The sequence below is a fragment of the Cyprinodon variegatus genome, unplaced genomic scaffold, assembly GCF_000732505.1.
Source record: "Cyprinodon variegatus isolate N-32 unplaced genomic scaffold, C_variegatus-1.0 Scaffold111, whole genome shotgun sequence".
In the NCBI taxonomy this organism is placed as follows: domain Eukaryota; kingdom Metazoa; phylum Chordata; class Actinopteri; order Cyprinodontiformes; family Cyprinodontidae; genus Cyprinodon; species Cyprinodon variegatus.
In genome coordinates, this window is record NW_015150564.1 from 243,855 (window position 1) to 269,260 (window position 25,406).

At 37.0% G+C, this 25,406-nt stretch overlaps 1 protein-coding gene across 1 annotated transcript in view; it reads right to left on the minus strand.

Annotated features, from left to right (window-relative positions):
• Positions 1-16,205: 16,205 nt before the first annotated feature.
• Positions 16,206-25,406, minus strand: part of ahrr (aryl-hydrocarbon receptor repressor) — an 85,265-nt gene continuing 76,064 nt past the window's right edge. The window contains exons 8-9 of the mRNA XM_015374958.1: positions 24,342-24,544; positions 16,206-18,229 (exon numbers count right to left, since the gene is read on the minus strand). Of these exons, the coding sequence (XP_015230444.1) occupies positions 17,116-18,229; positions 24,342-24,544 (1,317 nt within the window). The 3' untranslated portion in view covers positions 16,206-17,115. The remainder of the gene's footprint in view (positions 18,230-24,341; positions 24,545-25,406) is intronic.

Sequence of the window (25,406 nt, forward strand, 5' to 3'; positions counted from 1 at the left end):
TAAGCGAAACGTCTTTAAACATGGAAACGAAGTCCAGTGGATTGTTTTTTTTAACTTTTTTGGAATGAATGTGACCTGAATGACTGAGATTCTTCATCGGCATACGGTTATCTATTGCATTCAATGCCTTTTCACTAATTAGTCATTTACACCTATGTCATGCACATAAAAATATGCAATAAAAAAACTACATTTTAAAAAGCCACTATAAGATTTCTTAATCAGAGATTTGCTTTGAACTCGGTTTAGCTCTGATTTGCAAACTGAAGCTGTTCACGACTTTTGGACAGACTACTCACATCCTTATCACAGAATAATTTCTTAGGAAAAGCAGTGGATTGACTGCTACATGTCTAAAATGGTGTTTCTCCTAACATGTAAGAATATTGTTAAGACTATGCAATAAGCTTTGAGAAGCAATGTTTCACAATTAGGTCAGATGGCACCAGAAAGCTGGTGTCATTAAACCGCCTCTGACAGTGAAACCATTTAATGAAGACTAAAGCAGCTTAATGAAATTAGCATTAAGGCGAGGTGCTTTGTTGTCCTTCATTAGCTGATTGAGGTCTCCAAATAAAGAGTTGGAATCCTGCTTGTAAACTTTAATGGGTTTTATTCTTTCATTGCAGTTGTTTTTATTAAGCTTGTCTTATTATTGTTTTGCAATAAAGTATTTTTTTTTACTGATTTTTGTGATGGTGTCTGAGGTGCTTACTAAGGTTCCACATTAATTGCAATAAAACCAATTGGTAACACATTAAAAATAACCATGATTTATAAATGTTAATACCATTTATTGATGAATAACAGATTTTATTAATGGTTAATGATAATTTTTAAACTGCATCTAAACCATTTATAAAAGGTAAATAGATCATATTGCCCTGCCATATTAGTTTAGCCTTAACCCTAACATTAGTGGGCTTATCTACTTAATAAATGATCTATTTACCTTTTTATAAATTGTTTAGATGCAGTTTAGAAATTATTATAAACATGAATAAACTGATTATCTGTTACTCATTGAAAATGGCTTCTTTACCATTTTATAAAATGGAGCCTAGGTGGAAGTTCAACTGAAAAAAGTGATTACTCGCCTTCATCCGCCTACAACACAGCCAATCAGCTTTGAACCACACCGCCATGAGAGCCAATCGGCATCAAAAGTTCATCTTAAAGGCCTCCGATCTGCAACTCGTCTGCTGTACGCAGGCGGCGGATGCGCTGTGACGTCATTCAGATGACCCTATTTCAACCCACCTCCAGCCCCTCCTCCACCATCGTACCTGAAGCGTCATCAGGGTTTAATTAGTCCCGGACTCTTACTGCGTTCCCTGTCTCATCTAAACCAGTCTGGCAGAAGACCGCCATGTTGAGCCTGGTTCTGCCGGAGGTTTCTTCCCTGTGGGGAGTTTTTCCTCTCCACTGTCACTTCATGCTCGCTCATCATGGATAGGTTCTCTCAACCGGTGTTATCCAAGCTGGACTTTCATCTTCCAGGTCCCTGAGTGAAGCTCTAGAATCAGCTTACACAGTCCACTGTATCTCCCCTTAAAGCTCAGCATATCGTCTTGCTAACCAGCAGTCTACAGACTGACCAACTTCATCTATCTCCACTCCACCACCAGTTTCAGGCCTTGGGGGGGGAAACAGCCCTATTCTTTACTGCTGTTCAGGCACATTATTCAAAATTCAGCGCCAACGTTTCCTGCCGAGGTCTGAGCGCCAAAGACTGAAGTAATTGTATCAATAAAATTCTTTTAATTGTCTTTTCTCTCCGTGTGAGTTTTTTCAGATTGAACAAGGCTTATAATGGTTATTGTAAAGTGTAATGAACCAATTTAACATTTCACTCTTTTTTTTTCTCCAACGATAAACTTATTCTTTTTGGGTTTTTTTTTAACTATTCAAGACTGTAAACTTTATTACTATTCAGCGTACTTACGTCTGATAACCTTTGTTAAAATCCATTGCTGTCAGAATTCACATAAGAGTCCCTAAATGTAAATTAATGTCACCATAAATAAGTGTACAAGAGAACCGATGGGCCCATTGTAAGCCTGGAGGAGCTGCACAGATCCACAGCTCAGGTGGGAGAATTAATCATCACGACCACTCTTTGCTTTGAATGACACAAATTTGACTTGGTTAGAAGAAATTCATTGGAGGTCATGTCCAGAGTTTGGTACAAGGATCATGAGTGAGAAAGCAAACTGAAAGTGCTCTGATTATTTTTTACTTTGAAGACCACACCATAGTCACAGAGAGACATGGCAGCAGCAGCATAATGCTGTGGTGATGCTTTTCTTCTACAGAAACATGAATGCTGAACAAAATTGATAAAGCAGATGGATGTAGCGTAATACAGGCCCGTCCTGGAGGATCTGTGGCTAAACTCCAGTCTGACTGGGTTTGGCGTGTTTTTAAGGAGAATCAGTGTGTTAGCGTGGGGGAGGAGCTAAGTACATGAGAATGCCACAGTTTTCTGATTTATATTGGTTAAAAACTGTAGGATGCTCCTTCCATTCAACTTTTGTAGTACCATTACACACAACCCAGTGCAACTGTCTGTTCATGGGGTATAAGCCGTCTTTTAGGACTCTATAAATATGCATTATGACAATATAATGATTAGTTTATTTGTGACCCTCAGGCTTTTTCCCTTTTGGTCAGTTAGAGGGTTTATGTGAAAAAAAGTTGTATGCATATTTTTTTAGTGATCAAATGTACACAAAGTTGGGACCAATTATGGTAAAGAATCTGATTATATAAATGCACATGCAGCCTTTGCACTGTAAACGTATTCCTGATCTTAGCCTACTCATATACTCACAGACTGCTTCTGCCTCACAGATACAGCTGTCAGCATGCATCAGACACTTCGCTAACACCACAGCTGCCCAGAGCGCTCACTCCTGTCTCCTGATTGGATGTCCTCTTTTCATCGTTTCTTTCTGCTCTCAGTATCTTTTCTTGCATCTACATTTTTGTCTCATTTCACCTCCTTTCTTATCTTTGTTGATGTACAAACACTCAGGTAGAGTGACTGAAATTGCCACATGCTTTTTCGACGATAAATACTGTTACAGTAAGAAATTGCATTTTTATTATAGTTGTTTTATATAACATAAAAATAAAATTTCTGTTGCTGCACAGTGTAGCAGTGGGTAGCATTGCTGGTTTGTAACAAGAAGGTTCCAGGTTCGATTCCCAACCCAGGGTCTTTCTGCATGGAGTTTGCATGTTCTCCCTTGCAAACATGGCTGTTAGGTTAAATGGCTTCTCTAAATCCTCCTTAGGTGTGAGTGTGTGCGTGAATGTTTTTTTTTTCTGTGTCCTGTTTGTCTCCTTGTTGCTGTGCGATAGACTGGTGACCTGTCCAGGGTGTACCCCGCCTCCTGCCCATAGACAGCTGGAGGTAGGCACCAGCACCCCTCGCGACCCCAGCAGGGATTGCGTGTCGGAAAATAGGATGGAAAATGAATGGATGGAAATTTATCTGATTATTCATAACCTTTCTGTACCTGCTTGGTATTGCATGGTTAGCGGCCCACACTCATACCTAAATTTAGTTAAACTAACAATCATGCGGTTGTATATTAAATGGAAGTTGGAGTACCCAGAGAGAGACCATGTGTGCATGAGAAGAAACTGCAAGCTCAGAAAGAAACAGAGTGGATTTCAAGGGGAGGTAGTTTTGCAAAACAACTGTGCAACCCTGGTTAAATGCTAATTTCTTTGTTCCCAATACAGTTTAGTATTGTAAGCTGAAAAAAGTCATTGGATACATGTTCAGCTCGCAGAACATGCACCCCCATATTGTCCATAACTGTCAATAAAACCTTTAGAGCTCAATAAACTCTTCTGAATTCTATCCACCTTTGCCTTTTCTTGTTATGTATGTCCTGATTAAAATAACCTCGCCTTGATTTTTGATGCTACAAACACAATATTTAGTTGTTTCATTGTCATTGGATGGAACAATGTGGAGCATAATTCCAATGTAGAAAGGGAATTTTCAAATAAAAATCTGAAAAGTATGACAAGCATTTGTATTCTGTACTCTTTCCTCTAATACACCTAAAAATAGTTCCAGTAATCTCCTCGTTGCTATTGTTTGTACTATAGGTTGTTTGTCCTGGTGTCATAGTGAGATGGAGGTGGGTTATTCTCTTTAACTTACACTCTGATGTCAGTATTATGGAGGCTTGATATGCACTTGCACGTGAACAACGTAAACAATCTCAATCAACCTATTAGTGAAATCCCTACACATACTGATCCTCCCTCAGCCTGTAATTCCCTGTAAGCTATACACTAAATGAAGAAAAACAAACAGGGTTCTGAGATGGATTAGAAGAAGCGGCGATTAGAGTGTCGGTGGCAATCAGGCGCAGAGGCGTATATCACCGCTAAGGGAATTCTTTAGTCTAAGTTAAGAGGGTTTATTTTTTATCTTGTTGTTACGCTTTGATAATGAAGACCTCAAATAGGGGTAGCTATAGAAACGAAACTGAAAACAAAAGCCTGATAGAGTTTAAAGTCAATGTTTCTGATGGTCAGACTTAAAAGTTAAAACCTATATTTTATACTCGTTTTACTTTGGATACTCTTACAGCTTTTAGGTCTTTTAGCACCATGTGGACTGATTGTTAAGTATACCTTTATGATAAATCTTCAAAAGTAAAGAGATGTCTTCAGCTTAGCAGGTGGAAATTTTCTAACAGAGCAGTTCTCAGTTTACAAGAATCAATCAGAAACTGGCTCTCAAATCACAGCTTATTTGTGCAGCAGCAACTATTGGAGGTTGATGGATCTAAGCTGTGCTATCAGATGAATGCATAACATTCGAGCATTTACCAAAGGAAATATTTCAGCAGAATGCTCATTTTTATCTGTATAAAAGCTTATGCATCCCCAATAAAGCATAACATCTGAGCTGCACAGGTAAACTTGGTGCTTCAATGTGATTATGAAGGGTTTAACCGATTCCTATGCTAAGTTACTTTTTGTAGATCTTTTTCTCTAGTTTTTATGAATATTGTCAGGGTTCTGCAATCTGTTTTAGTTCATTTTTAGTTTTATTTTTGTAATTTTGTGTCTTTGTAGTTGTTTTCTAGCAAGTTTGTGGTCTTGAGTTACTCTCTGTTGCCCCCTTGTGCGTGTTTCCTTTCCCCTTGGCTCCCTTCTTGTTAGTTCTATCCACACCTGCTCCATATGCGCTCTTAGTCAATCCTTTGTTTGTTCCTCTTATATACACCACCTCTGCAGTTCCTCATGCTGGTTTCTTGTTGCTTTTTTGCTTCTCCTCTCTTCTTCTATAGTATTTTGTTGTTTAATTCTCTGTGATTCCCTCTCCTTTTGAAGATATCTTCATTTTTACTCAGTAATATGAATATCTGGTTGCATTTAAGTTGGAGAGCTGTATTCATGAACAATTTCATGGCTAGTGTTATGGCAACAGATCCTGTATCTGTGCCATTCCATAGACACTAAAAGTAAAGGACGCGTGAAACCGTGTAATTTTAACATAAAATCTTTATAAAAAATGTTAAAAAAAATTACAATTCTGTTTTTTCCTCTTGAAATTCTTACACAATTTACATGGTCAAAAACTGTATTGCTCCATGTCTACACAGTCAGTCCAGAGTTTTGTTTTTTTTAAATGTATGTGGCTGGACAGGAAGTCAGCCTTTCAAAATAAAACCAAACCTCTCAATAAAATGACCTGAACAAATATCAGTCCCTTCACTGAACACGACAAAAACAAAAAGGAAACCATAATGGAAGTAACTTAAATATTTTCTATTTATGGCTCTAACAGCTAGCATGAAAATAATATAAGGTCCCACTGTTTTTGCATATTTGTGTTCTGCATTTTTATGTATTTAAAACAACCTTAATGTGGTTGATTTTCAGAACACTCTTTTCCGAACAGCATCAGATGATGATGATGAGACATTTAAAAGCAGAAAAAGGAACAAATTGGGAAAATCACTTGAAATTAATTCATCAGTGTAGAAAACCTTGGTCGTGTCAAAATAAATACAGCTCCCCTTCTTTGTATTTCCTCTTCGTGTTATTCATCCCAGAACACCCTGCGGTCTAACTTCCATGTCTATTCCCTGTCTAATTCCATGTCTAATCTGGAGGTTTGTTAATGCACTGCAAAAATGATATGGAAATAAGTCAACATTTCCTAAATGAAGTGTATTTACCCTTAATTTGAGTAGATAAATAAGATGATTTGCCAATGCAATTATGGCAAGCCATTTTAACATTAATTTGGTTTCGTCTAACCATCCATAATCAAATTTTAGATATCTTAAAATACATTTTGACTTGACAAAACCACATTTTGACTATCCGGAATGGTAATTTAAGATATCTGTATTTACATTCTGATTAGGAAGCATAATAATTCAAGATATCTTAAATTACATTTTGAGTAGTCAAAATTCCTTTCACGATATCTCAAATTACGACAGCAGATTATTCATTTAAAGCGTCACATATCGGTAATTCATATGTAGGGATGCTGAAAATAACAGTAAATGGAGCTGATTTAACTTTTCCTCCTGTGGATTAAACTGACAGAAAGGAATTTTTTAGGAATGATTTGCCATAATGATCCTCCTGGAAGCCCTTTAAAAAGATCATGACACATTTTAAGTCAGAATGTCAATTTAAGATATCTTTAATGGAAAAGCTGAATAATTCAAGATATCTTTAATTCATTTAGAGATATCTTAAAAGGAATTTCGAATAGTAGAAATTACAATTCAAGATATCTTTAAATTTGTTTTGTCCAGTCATTATTTGCTTTTAAGATATCTATAATTTAGTTTTCACAAGACAAAACTGCACATCTCCTATTCTAAAATACATTTAAGATATCATGAATTATGGTGGCATTTGAGATATCTTTAATTAGAATTATGACTAGTCAAAACTAAAATAGAGATATCTTGAAATTACTTTATGACCAGTCGTAATTTAATCGTAGATATCTGAAATGTGTATTTCAGATAGTCAATGATTCATTCTAGATATCTTAAATTGACGTCTCCAGACACGAAATGGTAAATCTGACGTAATTTCGACTAGTCAGAATGTAATTAGAGATATCTCGAATAGGTATTTTGACTAGTGAAAATATAATTAGAGATATCTTAAATCGCTACAACGTCTAGTCATAAAACAATTTGAGATATCTTGCATGTAAAGGCGTTACAGCCGAATTTATGTTAAAACGGCTTGCCATAATGCAATTAGTATTTCTACTCTTAGAATAAGATAATTCGAGAACATGCACTGTTTGTTTTAAATGTAAATTGTCTCATTCCATTGGCAAAGTTTCACACTTACCTCCTCAATTCAAGAAAAAAATGCACTTATTTTAAGAAAAAATTACTTGATGAGATTTCAATTTTTTCCAGTGTGAAACTGTAAAACTGCTGCTTTTCTAAGTTCCTAAAGCATGAAGCTGTGCAGCTTTTCTATTTCCATCCTTGAGGTAAAGAGGTTACATTAATTTTGTAAGTCAAAGCTCCTGCTATTTATATTTTTTCCTAACATGTCTACTTATGAATAATCCAACATTTGTTGCTGCAGCTGCAGTGAAGGTATGTCGGAGCATAGCAAGCTGGCAGGGCGATGCGAAGAGAAGTAGATCTAAGTGAGAAAGCTCTATATTGGATTTAATATTTACATGTTTAGACTACAGATTTAGAACTGTTATGATTCCTCCATAGTCACAATAAATTTACTTAAATTCAATACCATTGGTGCTTCATTGTGACCGTGAACCAAGAATGGGATTTATAAACACCTACTCAAAGCATGATCAAATGATTTTTGATCATGCTTTGATCATGCTTTATTGAAACCTTGCTTATAAAGATTCTTAACAATATATTAATCTGTCTTGACAGGAAAAAAGCATATCCTGCAGTAACCAAGGTTCTTAAGAGGCTCTGAGGACAAGAGTTGAACTCTGAGTTTTAAAGGATCATCACACAAATAATCTAAATATAGCTTTTTTTCCCTCTTGTCAAGGGTGGATACAGATGGAGCCCTTTAAAAATGTATAATCTCAGTTTCAGTCTAATAGGATGTGCAGTATTATGGTACTTTGTAATGTATTAAGAACACAGCAGCTGTTTTATTGTAACCTTCCACGTTTTTTTTTTTATTCTGCTGAAAATGGTCCCAGAGGATGATATTTTATTGTCAGTTTCTGATGGCGTTGCCTGTTCTTACTTTGTTTTTAATGACTTTTAGGTGATGAAAATGACACCAAAGGGGCCAAAAAAGTATGTTCTGTCACATTTCTTGGTCTAAAACAGCTGGGATTCAGAGAAGATTTTAAAACTTAGAGGCAACAAAGAGGGTGTTTTTTATATTCTGTCTAATTCTGATGCTTTTCTTATTTTTATGTTCACAGTCCTGCCCCAGGGTTTCATCCATACTTTGGTTCAAAGCTCCAATTTATGATATCGTTTCTTTTATCTTCAATCTCAGAATTGTTGAGATTGGCCTAAAAAAAACATCTGAAAGAAAAGCTTGTTAGCCCAAAAATGTTCAGCTAGTTTCAGATAATGATAGGCTTTTCATGTTGATGGACCTTAATTTAATTTTTTTTTTTTTTTTTAGACAATAGGAAAAACAACAAAATACTAACCACAATCTTTGAATATCATTATTCTGACAGATTTATCTGAAATCAAATCATCTGGAAATAGAAAAGAACAGAGACACTTGAAGTCCTTGGAGCAAACTTTATTGGTAGATAATCAAGTTTGGGTTTGTGGCCTAATTCAGGGTCATTATAAATCCCCACACTATTTAAATGAAAATTGCCTAACAAAAAAAAAAAAAAAAAAACAAAAGATTTCTCAACCGCAGTGCAGAAATCCATAGACTAGAAGTGAGGTCTATTAAAGTACATTTCAATTAGTGGAAAAAATTGTATTGCCTAAAAAAAAAAAAAAAAAAAAAAATCAAATAAACCAATCACATGTTTACACACACATACACCAGCTAGCCAATCAGAATATAGGGGATGTTATATGCTGGTTCTGGCTGAGAAACTTCATTTTTGTTAAAAACAAAAGGACACAGAAACACTCTGCAACCGTAGGAATACAAAAAAGAAATTCAATTTAGTGTTATTATATGGAAGCTCAATTTCATAACAGAAATACAAGGTGGACTCAAGAAGCAAAAATGTGTTAGTTAGAAACTAAAAGAGGACACAAAAAATAAATTTAATCTTGTTTTCTTCTCTACCTTTATGCCAATTACAAGGGCCATCAAAGAAACCATCTAAAAGAGAAAAATTGGCTATTCTTCAGATTTATTCAAATTTTAATGTTCTTAATTAAAACCCTATGGAAAAGTGTTTTCCTTAACAGTTTATCGAACTTGAAAAGTTGGTCTTTATGCATCTTGAAAGTTGGTTAAACTTGAGCCAGAAATCTCTTGAAATTACAACAGAGGATATATAAAATATCAATTCTATTGCGCTCTGGAAAAAAAAAAAAATAATTCATAACAATCATGAATTATGCAGGTTGTCATGGTTTTTGGATGCAGTACCAAATAAAACTAAGATCCAGGATTTCCTCGACCAAATTAACTGATCTTATTGGGATGCAGCAGTCGATTTTGATATATATGGGTTAAGAATAGGGCCACTATATTGCCAAAACAGAGTAAGAATGGGATGCTAGATGAATATGGCCTCAATATGCTATTTGTCAACCCTTCTATGTTGCAACAGCACTGATTTTCAGGGAGGCGGTTTAAGGAGGTTCTATGTGTCTATGGGATTTTTTGACGATTCTTTCTGAAGAACCAATATTGAAAGTCTGGCTCACATTCACTGTTTTAATTTCAGCTTGGGATGAATTAAAACAGTGACTCTAAGCAGGAAAGCAGTTTACTCCACCAAACTGAAACAGCCATGTTTTCATGGCCGTTGCATATCCACTGCTTTACTGTGAAGTTGGAGAGGGAAGGGGCCGTCCCCAAATGGTTCCCACACAACTCAGTGACATGAAATCATCTGAGATAACTTGGCATGCAGCAGTGTTGAGGGTTACTAGAACCAGGAGGCCCAGCTTAACCACTGAACAACAGCCCCTCTGCTCCAAACTTGACCCAGTGCAATCAGGCAAGGGTTCTTCTCCTGCCAAACCTGATCTCCAGACATTCGCTTTAGATTGGCATGCATAGAGGGATAGTACAGGTCATTTCATAAAAAAAACAATATCCACTGTTCTAGAGTGCAGTGACTGTGGAGGACTGTAGCTATTCACCTTGCACCTTTTATGAGGCCTACCCGAGGTGCTGCAGTTCCTGTGCTTCCACTTTGTTATGCCAGCAGTAAAGTTAGTGCAAAATTGAGTTTTGAGAGAAATATTATGACTGGATTCAGTCCACGGCTCTTGAAACCCATCCCTTCTTTTGCCAATGTCTAAGCACAACTCTGAAATATTTGAATCAGTATATTTTTTTAGATTTCTTTTACACTTTACATATATCAACAAATACCATAATATTTATGTTTTCTATATGTAAAGATAATATATTTAGAGGATAATTCATGTCTTTAAATCTTTTATATATGTATTTTTAAATGACATCAAGTTAGTATAAAACATGTAAGTATATGGTTAATTCCATTTTCGTTCTCTCAAGTTTTTATCATTACAAAAACATTTAAAAGTGGCAAAAATTATACTTGTTCTAGTTTATACGTTACAGAAACATTTGCTATTGGACAAACTGTTAAGATCTAATGGAGGTATCTTTTAAAGTGAACATCAACACTGGCAAAAATATTGATGGATAGCAACTAAAGTTTTTAAACCAGTTAAACCCAGCTGCAAATCAGCCTGACCAGTTTACTAAGGAACTTGTTAAATCTCAACCTAAGACGGTACTTTGAGCACAGAAATATCCAATCTTAGCAGGGACTTTGCAGCAAATTCTCTAATTATAATACAATTAGTAGTTTTTTAATTTCACAATAAACTTTCATCTGGTTTTTGTAAGCTCCACATTTGTTTGTAACTTCTTTTAGATTTGGTTGTAGGTAAAGACAAAAAAGGGATAAATTGGAGGCAACCTGACTTTCGCTCAGTTTTTTGAAAATGTTTCTGTCATGATCTTGGCGCTGATGACAGGCTTGAGTGTGCATTCTATTCACCTGTCTAGCTCCACCCAGTTTCTCTTTACCGTTCATCTATGCAACCTGCTCCAGTCTCTATTTAACCTGCCTGTTCCCAGTCATCAGATAATTTGAGCCTTTGACGAGAGTTCTCTAACATACCCGATTTTGTTTTGATTGCCTGATCCTGATCCGCTCTGATTTTGTACCTTTGAGCCTGCCCGTTCCTGTTCTGATCTGTTTGCCTGACCTGTCTTCGGACTCCTGCTGGATTTTGTCAGTTGATGATCCTGGATCTGCTTCCTGCTTCCCTTTGATGCCTCTTCATATCTCTGATCCTTTGGCTTGGACTCCTGTGAACCCCTTTAACACTGGCTTTGGCTTCGCCCTTTGGATTGTCCTGCCTTCCTTCGTCTGCTTTGATCTGATCTCCTGCCAGTTCTGCAATTTCAAGGTTTCAGCATCTGGAACCCTCTGGCCAGCGTTCGCTGTGCTGTGTTGGCAGCCATTCGGCTGGAATACACCTCTTCCTCTGATGACGGACTGAACTTTAAGAGCAGAGGTTCCTGCCTTTGACATCCTTGCAGTTACTGCAGATCCACCGTTTTTTTTAATAAACGCCTTTTTGAGAAATCTGTCTGCCTGCCTTGATTACTGGGTCGTCTGTTCTGAGCGCTGGCAGTTTCTATATCTATCATTCAGCCTTTGTCGATCCTATTAACACGCAAAGGCATGTTTCTGTTTATGCATGTTTAACATTTGTGACTATGAGTATTCTCTGTCTTTCTTGCAAGTGTCAAATAAGTTTGATGAAACATGTTTCATTATGTATAATAATGCTTTACTTACAAGTTTCAACCAAGGTACTGTATATACTAACCGGCTAAAATTAGTAAATATCTTTGCTGTATGGGATGACTTAAACTCTCATCCCTCCATTAAGTCCATTAACCAGTCTGCTGATTAATGGACTTTTATATAAGTATTACCAGAAGTTAAAGTGTGCATTAGAGCTTTAAAGGAAAGCTCAAACACGTATTATTATTATTTCAGGGTGTGATGTTGGTGTTCAGGGACGATTTGAAACCAAGTTTGCCAAGTGTATGTTAGCTCACTGCCCAGCAGAAGCAGTAATCCCCGCCTCCTGGGAATCCCACAGATCAAGCAGCGACCACAGCTTTTAGGTTACATGTCTTTTCCCCTCTTGTCCCCTGGCTCCTCTCCATCCTCGTTCTTTCTGCGGATACCAACAGGCCCCTGGCCCTCTGCCCTGTCCCACACGGTGGTGAACGATGTGTGTCAAATTTCTCAGAATGTGTTTGGGTGCTGTCACGCCAACTTTGCAGCACATTAATCATAGAGTGAATGTGGCTAGAGATGCTATGAATCCTTGCTGGTGTTAATGTATTATTAAAAGAGTAAAAAATAATCCGCAGGAGGGAACTACATTTGGTAAATGTGAAAAATTCAGAAGCCGTTAAAGAGACAAAGATGTTTAGTGAAGAAGTTGTGGTTATTGTTGAGCTTTGAGGGAAGAGGCAGTCGACTGTTAGAGCAGGAAGAACATTTCTGCTTCAGTAAATATAGTGTTTCCACTCATTATATTGGTATAAAAACTAATTTAAATCTCAATGAATTAAGCGAATAAAAGTGGTAGAATAATGGCAAAAACCTAAAACAAAATCTTTTTTCTTAACCTGAATTAAATCACAAACTTGTATTTTTCATGAACTTAGCAGCTGAAATAATAAACTTTTATTTGATATTTTGATTGATTAAAATTCACCTGTTTGTATTTCACGTCTGAAGAATTTTACTATATATATTCTTTTTTAAGAATCATAAAAAATGTACTTATGGTCGTTATTTACAATGTGCAATGAAAAACTGTTAGCCATTGAAACTACCTTTATTTACAATATTACACTACACTATGCAGCAGACATTAGAGTTACCTTTGTCTGGAAATGAAAAATAGAACATAAAACTCCAAAAGTGCTTGTGCCAAGTGGCCCAACTTAAAAAAGAGTAGAGGTCCTAATCTATCCACCAGTTCTACAGTTTTTTTTTTGCCAAAACTGTTATTTTATTATAAGCTATTGCTGATAATGGAACTCTTTTGTAACTGTAACACTCCTTTAGTGATTTTAAAGCAAAAAAAAAAAACAAAAAAAACAATCCAAGCTATTTTTATATAAAGAAAAGTCTTTAATATTTATGTCCCATTTGCAAAAAAAAAGAAAAAATGCATAAAAACATCGGAAGACACTGCATATATACATCATGTTCGCTACCTTGCAGCTACCTTCTCCAGGAGATAAGCACAACTGCCTTTCTTTTTTAATTATCAAAAAAAAATTCCATGAAAAAAAAAACGCCATCATTTGTTTGTGTTAGTAAAACAAGGAAAGCCTTCAAATGTATACTTTTTTAAATTATACACTTACCATTTACAAATAAATACAAATCATCAAACATTTACAGACATGAGCACACACGAGAAAAAAAAAAAGAAAAGGAAAGGAAGACAAATCCACCACGGCGACAGTGTGAACTGTTGTGCGTGACGAATCAAGCACGTGGCAGGGTAGGCTGAACTTCAACTGAACTATTCCCAGTAGTGCAATTCAGAAGCTACAGCAGTAGCCTGACAGAACTGAGACTCAGATTGGATTAGTCTTGAATGATTTTGTGCAACAACAACAACAAAAAAACTGATGTGAACACAAAGGTCAGATGCATTTGCACTGAAAGGACAATATCAAAAGTGAACATTGACCCCTCCTCCCCTCCAAAAAAAAAAAGCATCAGCTCTGCAGAGATGTTAAATAAAAAGTAATCGTTTGGGTTACACATCTATTTTCCTTGCTAAATGAAGCAATAAAGTTCATCTTCTTGACATGAATATTTGAAATCTGTCACTTTTGTTTTGTGTAATCAAATCTTCACCCCATTACTGCTTTTGTCAGACTGGTGCAGAGATGTTTCCTAATGGGTTTATATTAAGCATGAACAGACTTATTATACTTCCTTCATCTCTTCTGCAATGACCTCAGAGCTGTAGAGCAGCGCTGCCTTGCTAATAAACACACAAAGAGGTATGACAGAAGATTTTTCTTTATCTTATTCACTCATTTATCTGGCTCTAATAGGAGTTTAACATTATTTGGTGATTAACTGCTCACTGGCTAACCTGTGTCCCACTAATACAGATGGTAATAGACTAAAAATAGCCTCTAGAACTATATATATAACAGCATAACATAATGCTTTAGCACTAGGATGTATTTTCTAAAGAAAAGTCTGATCCAACAGAAAAGGTCTGGAGTTTGCTATTTTAAGTGGAACCAAGTGAATTTATTCATATGAAAATATTTAAGTATTATTATTAATTCTAGGCTAAGATGATGGGAATTTGCATGATTTAAGGTCATATATAATTTTGAAGTGTGAGACAAGCCAAACCAACCTGTTTGGTTTCACAACTATCAAGTCCCTGCAGCGGTAGTGACTGAGTTTTGTTGCACGTAGCAACAAGCACCCTCTGCTCAAAAAGTGTCCTGCAACTATTGCTACCCCCGTGAACATTTTAATATTTTGTCACGTTGCAACTAGAAATTTCACTCTTTTTTAGAATAATTTTTAAGGATAAAGCAGCACAAATTACAACATCATTATGAGGTTAAAAGACCTTGATAAATAGCTTACAAAATAGTTGTTAGATGATTCTATGGAGGACTCTTCATAGGATTAAGTCTTGAACAGTACCTATATGTTAACTTTCAAGTCTTACCACGTATTCTTGTCTTTAGGTCTGGGCTTTGACTAGGCCCTTTTAGCAGAAGAAAGTGGTTTTATCTAAACCAATCTGCTGTAGCTCTGACTAAATGCTCAGACTTGCCCTTTCAGGGAATGAACTGCCACCTCACTCACAGCACTTTTGCAGCCTTTGAAATATCCTTCCAGCATTGCTCTATCTGGTTCCTTATGTGGTTCCTTTTCCTTCCAGAGGAAAAACATCCAGGAGGTGCTGCCAAACTGATTAGCAATTCACATTCTTAGCACCCAGATCGATACCAAAAGTGTGCAAAAACCTGTCAAAGCTGATTCAGGTTATTTTTGAATAACTGCAGAGATAGAGATGCGGAAGGTGACATGCAGCATGTCTGCACACATTCTTTTCATTTCATCCCACTTTCTTTTACTTATTTCCTGCAAGCAGGACCACCTACATGCAACCCTCGGTTATTTCCCAGTACTCTTCCATAAAGGCGACATCTTTGTAGATTTCTCACATCTGAGGGGGAAGCTCTGTTGCTCCTCCAGAGTTGTGAAACTATTAAAATCCTAAAGGAACATTTTAATGTTTGTGGTATGACAAAATCTTAAAAAGTGCAAGGGGTGTGAATACTATTTAAAGGCACAACAAATCACTGAAGACAGTATGAAAAAAAAAAACATTTTAATAAAGCTCCGAACTGTATGAAAAATGACTTAAACCCTATTAAGAATTTGACAAATGTAGGAAAACGTGTCATGATTATGCTGGTGAAAATTCTGAGTCATCCAGGTCATGTTTTTAATTTTCTTTTTTTGGAATGTCATGCTTATCTGAGACTAAATAGACCTTGTTTTATTTTTTAAAAGATGAGGCTTTAGTTTTTTCAATGGATTCAAAATGATGGAGGGAGCCGCCATCTTGAAAGTTTATTGTTTCCTCTGTTTTTATAATGTGTCTGACCCTTAAAGCTAATGTTTTGATGCTGAGTCCAGTTGTTTTCCGGCCAGTTTGGCTGTTTAACTGCGGAGCAAAGCTGTTCCAGGAGGGAGGCGCCGATCATTTTACTTCTATTGTCATTTCATGCCTTTATAGCTTTGGTCATTATAAACTTGAATTCTAACAAAGGGGCCAAATCCCACATCCCTTCCCATCGTGCCCCAAAATGTCCCCTTCCTGAACATGAAAAAGTAATCCAGGAAAAACCTTTTAAGTCTTTTTTTTTTTAATAATCTTTATACTAATTCCCAAGCAGATTTTTGTCAGGTGAACTAACTTTCCTTATTTAACAGGATCCTATTGGCTCAAATGATGATCAAAACTACAACAGGGTGAAATCTTAATAATGTACAATTAATTTAAGTAATGCTTATCGAGGCTGTTTTGATTTTTTAATCTTGCAACTGTACATATACTTAACTACAAAGGAGAATAAACGGTAATAATTGATCACATGGGTAGAAAATGAAAGCATGAAGGGACAAACTGTTGAAAGGGTGAATAAAAGAAAATACTTAAAAAATATATATTTTTAAAGAAATATCATTTTATTTTATTTTTTTCATGAAAACCCTACATTTTTAACTATATTTCAAACTGCATCTACATTTACTTTTTGGGAAACATCACAAAAAATATTCAAAAGTCAATTTTTTCAGTGCCTTTGAAGTGCATTCTCCTAATCCTGATGGTGAATTAATTTGTCAGTAGATGTGAGCTTTCTCCTGTGTACAAAGTTTAGAAAAATAAAATTTCCCCTGCAAAAGCTTGGTGCAACAACAATACAAAACTAAAGAAAGATGTGATTCTACACATCATCTAAACAACTATTATTTTTCTCCATGTCTCTAAATCCAAAAGTGCTTAAAATCCAAAATCTGTACCTTTTAAAAAGTAACATCTTCTGGTTGGAAAGTCAAATTTCTGATTGTCACAACACTGATGCCTGAACCTGAGACCTTTTCATAAAAAATAGAAACAATATGTGACGTCCTGGCAGTCACGGTAACCGTTGTCTGTAATGCTGGTACTAGTGAAACATCAGAGGAAAAGAATTTCATACACACTGATCTGTTTGTGGTTTTGCGTAATTGTGCGTGTGAAGAAGGGGGGTTGGGCAGACGGGTATCTGCCGATGTGTTCACGTGTTGCTAATGCACTCTCACTGCATGTAGATGTAGGGACTGGACTTATGGTGGCCTGTGCTCATCACACATGGCATAACGTTCCTGGAGCCGCCCATCATGGACTGGTTCATTTCATGGCCGTTCTCAGACCAAGGGGGGGAGTCCACTGGCTCCCGTTTGATTGAATGGATCAGGCCGTGACCTTTGAACTCATAATCGCCATGCTTGTTATAGTCCATGTGCATGTAGGCCTTTTGAGGGTAGAGGTTTGAATTCATGAGGTTGACCGATTGGTTGCTGCATAGAGAGTCTGAGTGGGAGAGTCTCTGGGGGCTGAACTGGTTGGAATCACTGTTCCCGACCAAGTCTTTGTCACATTTTAACAGACGGGTGCCATTGTTGACTGCATAGTTGGGGTAGTTGCCATTATTGTATGAGGGGCTGATTCCTGCTTTTCCTCGCTGACAAGGGGAGTACTGTGGGTCGTAGTAATCAGTTTCTGATTTAAGCTGCAAACCAGCGTTGGAGTCGTACACCCCGTTTCCGTAGCGGCGGTCCATGGCCATTTGGTTGCGACAGCCCCACGTTTGCCCGTATGCGTCGCATCCATTCTCAGAGTCTGAGTCATGCTCTATTTTAATAGGTGGCATTTCTGGCATCATGTGGCCTTCATAGCATTCCCCGAAGTCGTTCTCGCTCTTCACCAGGTCTACGCAGTAAGCATCGGGGTCCGATGATCCGTACAGCTTCGAGACAAACACATCTGCACCCCTGCCACTGTGGCAACTCGGAGAAAGGCAGTAGGGCTTACCGTACTGGCCAGTCCTGTTTAAACGGTTCGAGGGGATGTAGCCCACTCCCTGAGCAGCTCTGACGGCCCCCAAGTGCTGTCGCCTGTGCCAGCCTCCACCTAAGCCCGACCCGACACCTTTATGGACAGTCATAGAGGACTTGCAGAAATTGAGAGGCTCCTCTTGGTTGTAGAAGCCATCAGGGCTGAACTTAAGGTTGTCTTTGCAAAGAGGGTTCCAGGAGCCATGATGACTTCGTTGTGTAGAACCCGGGTGGGGACAAGAAAAGAGGAGAGGGTCGGTCATGTCACCCACTCCTCCACTGATGGAGTGCCTCCTTAGGTGATCCCCATGCTCACTGTAAAGGAAAAAGATAAGACACCCTTTATTTATTTTATTCTTACCTAATACCAGCTAAATGTAGATTACATAAAAAAACTACACCTTTATTTTCTTAAAGGAATAATGAACAATTAAGCAACTAATTAATGTCAATTATTAAAAGGGTAATGTAATAATTAGTGACATTATATAAGTAATTTAATCCATTAGGATTATTGCTCAAACATGAAATAATAAGTACAAACCATTCCATTAAAGGGAACGCCGTTTTTTTTTTTGTTTTTTTTTTACATTAGGCCCTTGATTTTATGTTATTACATCATGTTCTACCCACCCATATGAGTTTTGTGTCAGTTGGAGCTGTTCTGGAGATATTCCGTTAGATTATATCCAAGTAACGTCTTCCTATGGGCAACGACTTGAAGGCACAAACTAAACTATTTATAATTTATTCTTTATAGTACGCCATTCATAACATTTAGGCGAATCACTGTCGCCCAGACATCCGCGGATATATTTTTTTATATTCATATCTTTTAAAAATGAAGCGGCGCGTGTATGACGTCATCCGCGCGGCAGCTACCATTCCTTCATCCTGTCCACTAGTTTTACTCACATGCCTGGAAGATGTCTAGTGCTACTGCCACAGATGATCTCGTTCTCAAAATGGAATTGAACAATTCATATTAGCTCGCCGAATGAATAGAAGGGGTACAGCGTAGCCTCCTGTGGCCCAGGCAGCCTGTCTCAACTCCAGTCCGGCGAGCGGATGACGTCATACACACCCCGCTCCGTTTTTAAAAGATATAAATATAAATAATATAACCGCGGATGTCTGGGGGACAGTGATTCGCCTACATGGTATGAATGCAGGCCTACCATAAAGAATAAATTATCAGCAATTTACTTTGTGCCTTCAAGTCGTTGCCCATAGTAAGACGTTACTTGGATATAACCTAATGGAATATCTTCAGAACAGCTCCAAATGACGCAAAACTTATATGGGTGAGTAGAACATGATGTAACAACGTAAAATCAAGGGCCCAATGTAAAAAAAAAAAAGGCGTTCCCTTTTAACATGAATAAAGAATGACCTGAATCTAAACTTTCACTGAACCACACAGTGAGAAGAAGAGGGAAAGAACCGTCACTTCATGCTAGAAAGTGCAGGCTCTGCATATATGATATGGACATGACAGAGATGGCTCTGCTAAGCCTACTTCTATAATAAGAACATTTTGCATTTTTTCCTTGCTGTTGTCAAGAAGTCTTTAAACTAATAAAGGATATTTTGGTGCATTTGGTGCAGAGTATCCGACTGAAAAAAGGCAACATTATGGTTAATTCTGTTGTACATACAGTAGTTTTTCTCTGTTTTCACCTCACAATATGGATATGGATAGTTTTGGTAAAAATCCATCAGTATATTTTACTACTCTATCTCCTAGAGCACAGTTACGTATCCATCTGTCCATCCCTCTTTCCATAAAAATAGGAAAGATGAATAAAACATCTTAATTAGAAATGTCTGTTGATGTCTGAACTGTCATTGTATGGCGGTAGGATTTTGTAAAACAGTAAACCAAAATTTAGCTGACTTTCTTCATGTTCCTTTACACTAAAATGAGTTTGTCTATTTTTGCCAAAAAAGCTTTTGAAGCTTCTTTGAGAGCTAAATTGACATTAAAAAGCAATAAAAAATTACTTCTGTGTACGTGCTTGTTTGGAAGTTTGGAGGAGTCATTCTGACACTCCTGTGAATTAGGGGCTTTGTTGTTCCATATCTGGTTATCAAAGACCTATACATACATCATGCACTCAGGAAAGCCAGCGCTCATATGGCAGAGTTAGTCTCAGAACCGTCTATTTTAATCAACTCAGTGGGGCTGACAGATTGTTTGGCAAGTATTTCTCAAAAATATTACCGTTCTACCCATGCGGCTGTATGGGATTGCCCACATGTTTCTTTCATTTCTACAGAGAAATGACTCAAAAATAAATAAAATGGTTTGATTTACTGTAGTGGTCATGAGAATTATTCCATACGTGACTCATTTTTTCTGGGATGTGTCCCATCTGAAAACTAACAACAGAGTTCACATGCTGAAGCTGAGCATCTGTGGGTTTATTTAGGTGCATAACAAACATCCTGGTTTATAGCCACCACTCTCCTTTCAATCCACAACAATAGCGTAAAATATTATACGATTTCTCGATTTGTGAGACACATCTTTTAGAATATGTCGTACTGAGATTGTAAAAATCACTGCTTGTAGAAACCGCATCCATGCATGGTTTCCGGTGGTGTTTATACTTTAGTTACTGGCTGTAATGTTAGATACACTCTGTCCATCACCCTGCATTCTATAAGCTAACAAAATAAAAGCTTTTTGAAGAATTTGCTTTAATAATATGCAAACTAAAGTATAAAGAGGTGAGTAAGGCATTTGCTTTAAATTAGCTCTGTAGGTGAGTAAACTGCCTATTGTAGCTGAGGTATTTCATATACTTGAAGCCTACAATTCACTTGAAGCCAATTACTCAGAGACCAATCACTAGAATAAGGATTTAAGGAGGTTTAAAAAGTTTAAAAAGAACTGCCATAATGCTTAGGCACTTTGAAGCTCTTCTAATAAGGCATTAGGGAAAGTCTGGAGGAGGTATGGAGCAGAGAGTAGAGCATCGCTACCCTTATTCCACTTATATTCCATGTGAACACCCCTGCTAACAATCTAATAAACGTCCAGTCCATTTTCTAGACTGCTACAGCTTCAACTGATATAAATGCTACATGCTACATTTCAATGCACATTCTTTTCACATGGTCTGCTGCAAATTTTTCTATCTTTTCCTTTAAAAAGGCTGTTTTACATTTGATTGCTCATGTTTTTAATCTGAGGCCATTTTTATATATTTTTAAGGTCTCCTCTAAGGATGCATATTTTTTATTTTTTCTATATGTGCATTCCAAGACTGTGTCTAAATTTAATTGATTATGGCGACCTGCTGCTGTGCACTAGTGGTCAGCTAAAGGAAAATTAATGCAGGTTTCTTTGATTTTAAAAAACTAGTGTTTGCAAGATGTAGGCAGTATGTTAAGCTATTGGAGCAGATAACTCAACTAAATAATGACTGTTAGAGAATACTTATTGTAAAACTCACTGTTTTTCTCTATAAAGAGAGGAAAAGTTTTATAATAGATTTATTCATTACTGATCTATTTTTTAGTTTTTATTTTAAAATTAAATAAAAAAGCTGTTTTTAAAACTGTCATTGTTTTAGCAGCTGTAAAAATAACTGTTGGTTTATGCGTTAAATGAAGAACTATTAGAGGCTTATAAACAATTTTGTATTTTGTTCTTGCCCAGTAATGTAAAATTGGGAGTTAAGCATTTTTTCTACAGACACTAAACGGTTCGTCAAAAGACTTAAAACAGGATTTCATTTACTTTTAAATCCAGAGAGCCACTTGGAAAGCGTCACATTATCAAGCTGTTCCCATATGTTTGTTGATGTGCTTTTTGAGTTTCTTTTAATTTCCTCCCTCACAATAAATCACAAACACTTGTGTGAAATATCTGTGGTTAACAGCAGCCTTTCATGTGTTTTAAATTCAACTTGGCATGTCCAATTTAACAAATATGTTTGTGTTATTTGTTTTTTCACAAAAGCAGATCTAATTTTGGCACGCTTTAAATTTTGGTGTCTCCCTGGAGGAGGAGCCGACCTCACACTGGAAAATCCTGCTTTAAGCCAAGGTCTGTTTATTGCTTTTATGGGATAACAAGCCGCTTACATTCTGTACATTTAATTTCACAAAATAAAATAAGTACACCCTCGTGATAAGTGATTTAAACAACCCGGGTTTGCTGTCTGTGTCTGTATTCTATCACTATTGTTAATAATAAGTAATAATAATTCTGATGCTTTTACTTGTTGAATTATATAGTTGATGGTAAATAAGGCTATTAAACCCCAAAATCTGGAATAAAATCCAGATGGAAAGGAAAGATCGTTTTTGTGAAAGGAACCAGCTCTTTGGGTAAATGGTGCTGAAGTAGTAACCTTGTGTCACCAAAAAAAGTGTTTTTAATACTTCCCTGATTTATTTGTTTATTTCTTCAAATCAGACGGAGAGCTTGGAGTAAAGATGATGTATGTGTCAGGACCGCATAGAAAATGAATGCATGTTCCACAAACTTGCAGTTTATTTGAGTTTTGTGGAGAATTTGAGTGGTGAACAATTGTGACTTGGGATTAGATATGGTTTGAAATGTGTTTTTTTAAGTGCTGAATGTATATGTTAGTCTGGAGCCAAAGTCTGTGCAGTTTCCTTTATCTGTTCAAACGCTCATCCTTAAATATCACTCCACCTGTTCTGTGAAGGCCTTAAAGCTGAACTAAACAACACAAATAACACAGTGTCACATACTTAAGCTATAAAAGGATACACAACACTTTCGGCACTTACTGATTATTGTTCAGCCTTTCTTCTGTAAATGGACAATATTTAAGAATCAGCTAAAATTACAGCTAGGAGAACTTTACGTAAAGAAGCAACCAAGAGATCCGTGCTACCTGAAGATAATGCAGACATCCACAGCTCAGATGTGTTAGGAATCCAGTTTATGTGGGTTCTGTTTTTGTGTGTTTTCCCTCCACCACCAGGTGGCGCCTGGTTCTCGTTGGCCCTCTCACACACCTGCAGATGGTTGCCTCATTACCTGAGGACTCTTAAGCTGCTGACTGCCACTACCTCGACGCCAGAGTGTTTGCCAGTTTTGGGTAGTCTAGCCAAGCTGAGTTTTGCTGAGTCAAACTGAGATTTGTGTCAACCTGAGTCTTAACCTTGTTTTTTTTTGTGTTGCCTCTCGCCAGGAAGTCATCCTGCAAACTGGATGTTTTGGACCTTCTCCCCCTGGAAGGAGCGTCTGAGTTTCAAACTGAGCTGGGGATTCAAACTGGAGGTTTGGATGTACTTTTCCCCAAAGGATTGTTTGAGCTTCACACTGAGCAAGGGATTCATCTCCACAAGGAACCGTTCAAGTACCATAGGAATTCTGAGTGGCAGTCAGCTTCTCCAGTCCTCAACGAAACACCTCAACCTGGGTAAACCCTGTCCACCCTCCAACGAGCAAGTCAATTACTGGAACTACCCACACCGACTGGATTCAAAGAAAGACATATTTTCTGGAAACTTGAGTCCGGTTGCCTTTATTCCCTTTTGCAAATCGAAGCTCAATTTTCCCACTGAGCCTGAACTAGCCACAAGGAACTTCCCCTTCACTTTTCAGTCCTGGTTCGCCAGTGTTAAGAGCAGCACTGGACCCATCTCTACCAGTTCTCAATAACCCTGTTAAACCTTCCCCTGGTCTCTCTGTTTGGTTGTCTGCATGTGGGTCAGATCTTTGAATAAAATCATGACAAGATGGAGTGTTTCTGGCTGTCCACACCTCTAAGCCATTGTTAACACAAAGTTATGTGAAGCTCTGCCTGATGATAAGGAAAATTCTTAAGTGAACTCATCATGCCGTGGGGATGCTTTTCTTTTAGGGGGAACAGGAAGTTGTTTAAAGTTGAACGAAAGATGCATATAGCTAAATAATCCTGGGAAAAAAACTGTTAGAGGTTGCAGAAGAGACTGTGGCAGAAGACCCCCTTGCTGCAGGATGACCCCTAACATCCAGCCGGAACTACAATGGGATGGTTTCCTTCAAACTATAATCATGTGTTTTAGCTTCAAAATTAATGCTAAAATATGCCTTTTATCGAACATGAATGCATTTAAGCTTTTTTTTGGCAAACAATTGCTGTTAGTTTTAAGACATACAGAGAAATAATGCAAATGACTTGCAGCTGTAAATACAGAGAAGCGGTTCTATAAAGTATTGAATCCAGAAGGCAAAATCCATACATTTATTACTGTTTTCAGATTTTTGTTTGTAAAATGTTTTTTGTTTATTTATTCATTGTACTTCGCAGTAGTTTACATATAGAATACTTTTAAAAGAAAGTGCATATGTTCGGTATATTTGCTTTTCAAACATTAGGCAATCTAAGATGTATTTGTACAATTAGATCTTCTTATTATTTAAAATAAAAAAGTGACAGAGTGGTTCTTTTCTTACCCATGCTCAGTTGGAGAGATAATCCCCCCGCTTTTGTTCTTTCCCCGCATTAAAATATTTTTCACTTTCATCTCCGTGATGGAGGGCAGCAGGAGGGGGACGGCTATGCAGAAAAGACCCAGCTGAGCAGGCATCAGTGTCCCGGAGGGTGATTTCTTCTTCTGCCCATGGAGGAACTTTAACCGACCCTGAAACTGCATGGTCTGAAATTGGAGCAGAAAAAAATATATGTATTTAATCTAAACAGAAATTAGTACACCTATGTGCCTTTTTACCATTTTCAAATGTATCCCAGAGTTAGCTTTTACCTAATCAATTGTAGACCAATTTGTGTGATCCAGATTCACTGTATTAGACCTAAAGTAAAGCAAGGTATTGGTATTTTTATGCTCTTGTATATTTGTGGATGAGAAATATTCAGGACGTTAAGAGTGCAGTTATGGGTATCTTTTATCAGCCACAGTAACATCCTTCAAAATAAGAGAAGATGATCAACTTAACTAGACTCCAATAAAGCGGAAGCACGGTTCTGCAACCTGACACCCGACTTTGGCTAAAAACATATTAAGAACCAGCTAATCTTTTAAAATAATAAATGTACTTTCTATGCTGCTTGGGATTCTCTCCACTGACTAATTGCATTGAATTTCCAAAATAAATCGACTCTGAAAATAACAGAAATATATTCTTTTTGCAAGTATATCTATAACCTATAATTTGAAATGGTGCACTGAATATTTAAAAAGAGGAAAAATCTTTTTTTTCTCTCTTAAAAAATGTCACACAATGTTTGAATATAAAAATGGCCCTTTGGAGCTAGACTCTCGCTTTCAGAGCAATAAGAGTTACAGAGGCTCAAACTGTACTTACAGCTCTCTATGGCTGGTCTTTAAAAGGTTTTAATTTCAGCCAAATTCAATTCAATTCAGTTTATTTATATAGTGCCAATTCACAACTCATGTCATCTTAAGGTACTTTACAGTTCAACCAGATCATACAGTCAAATTGATTCAAAGTTTTCTATCTAAGGAAAACCAGTTGATTGCATCGACTCATTGACTTAAA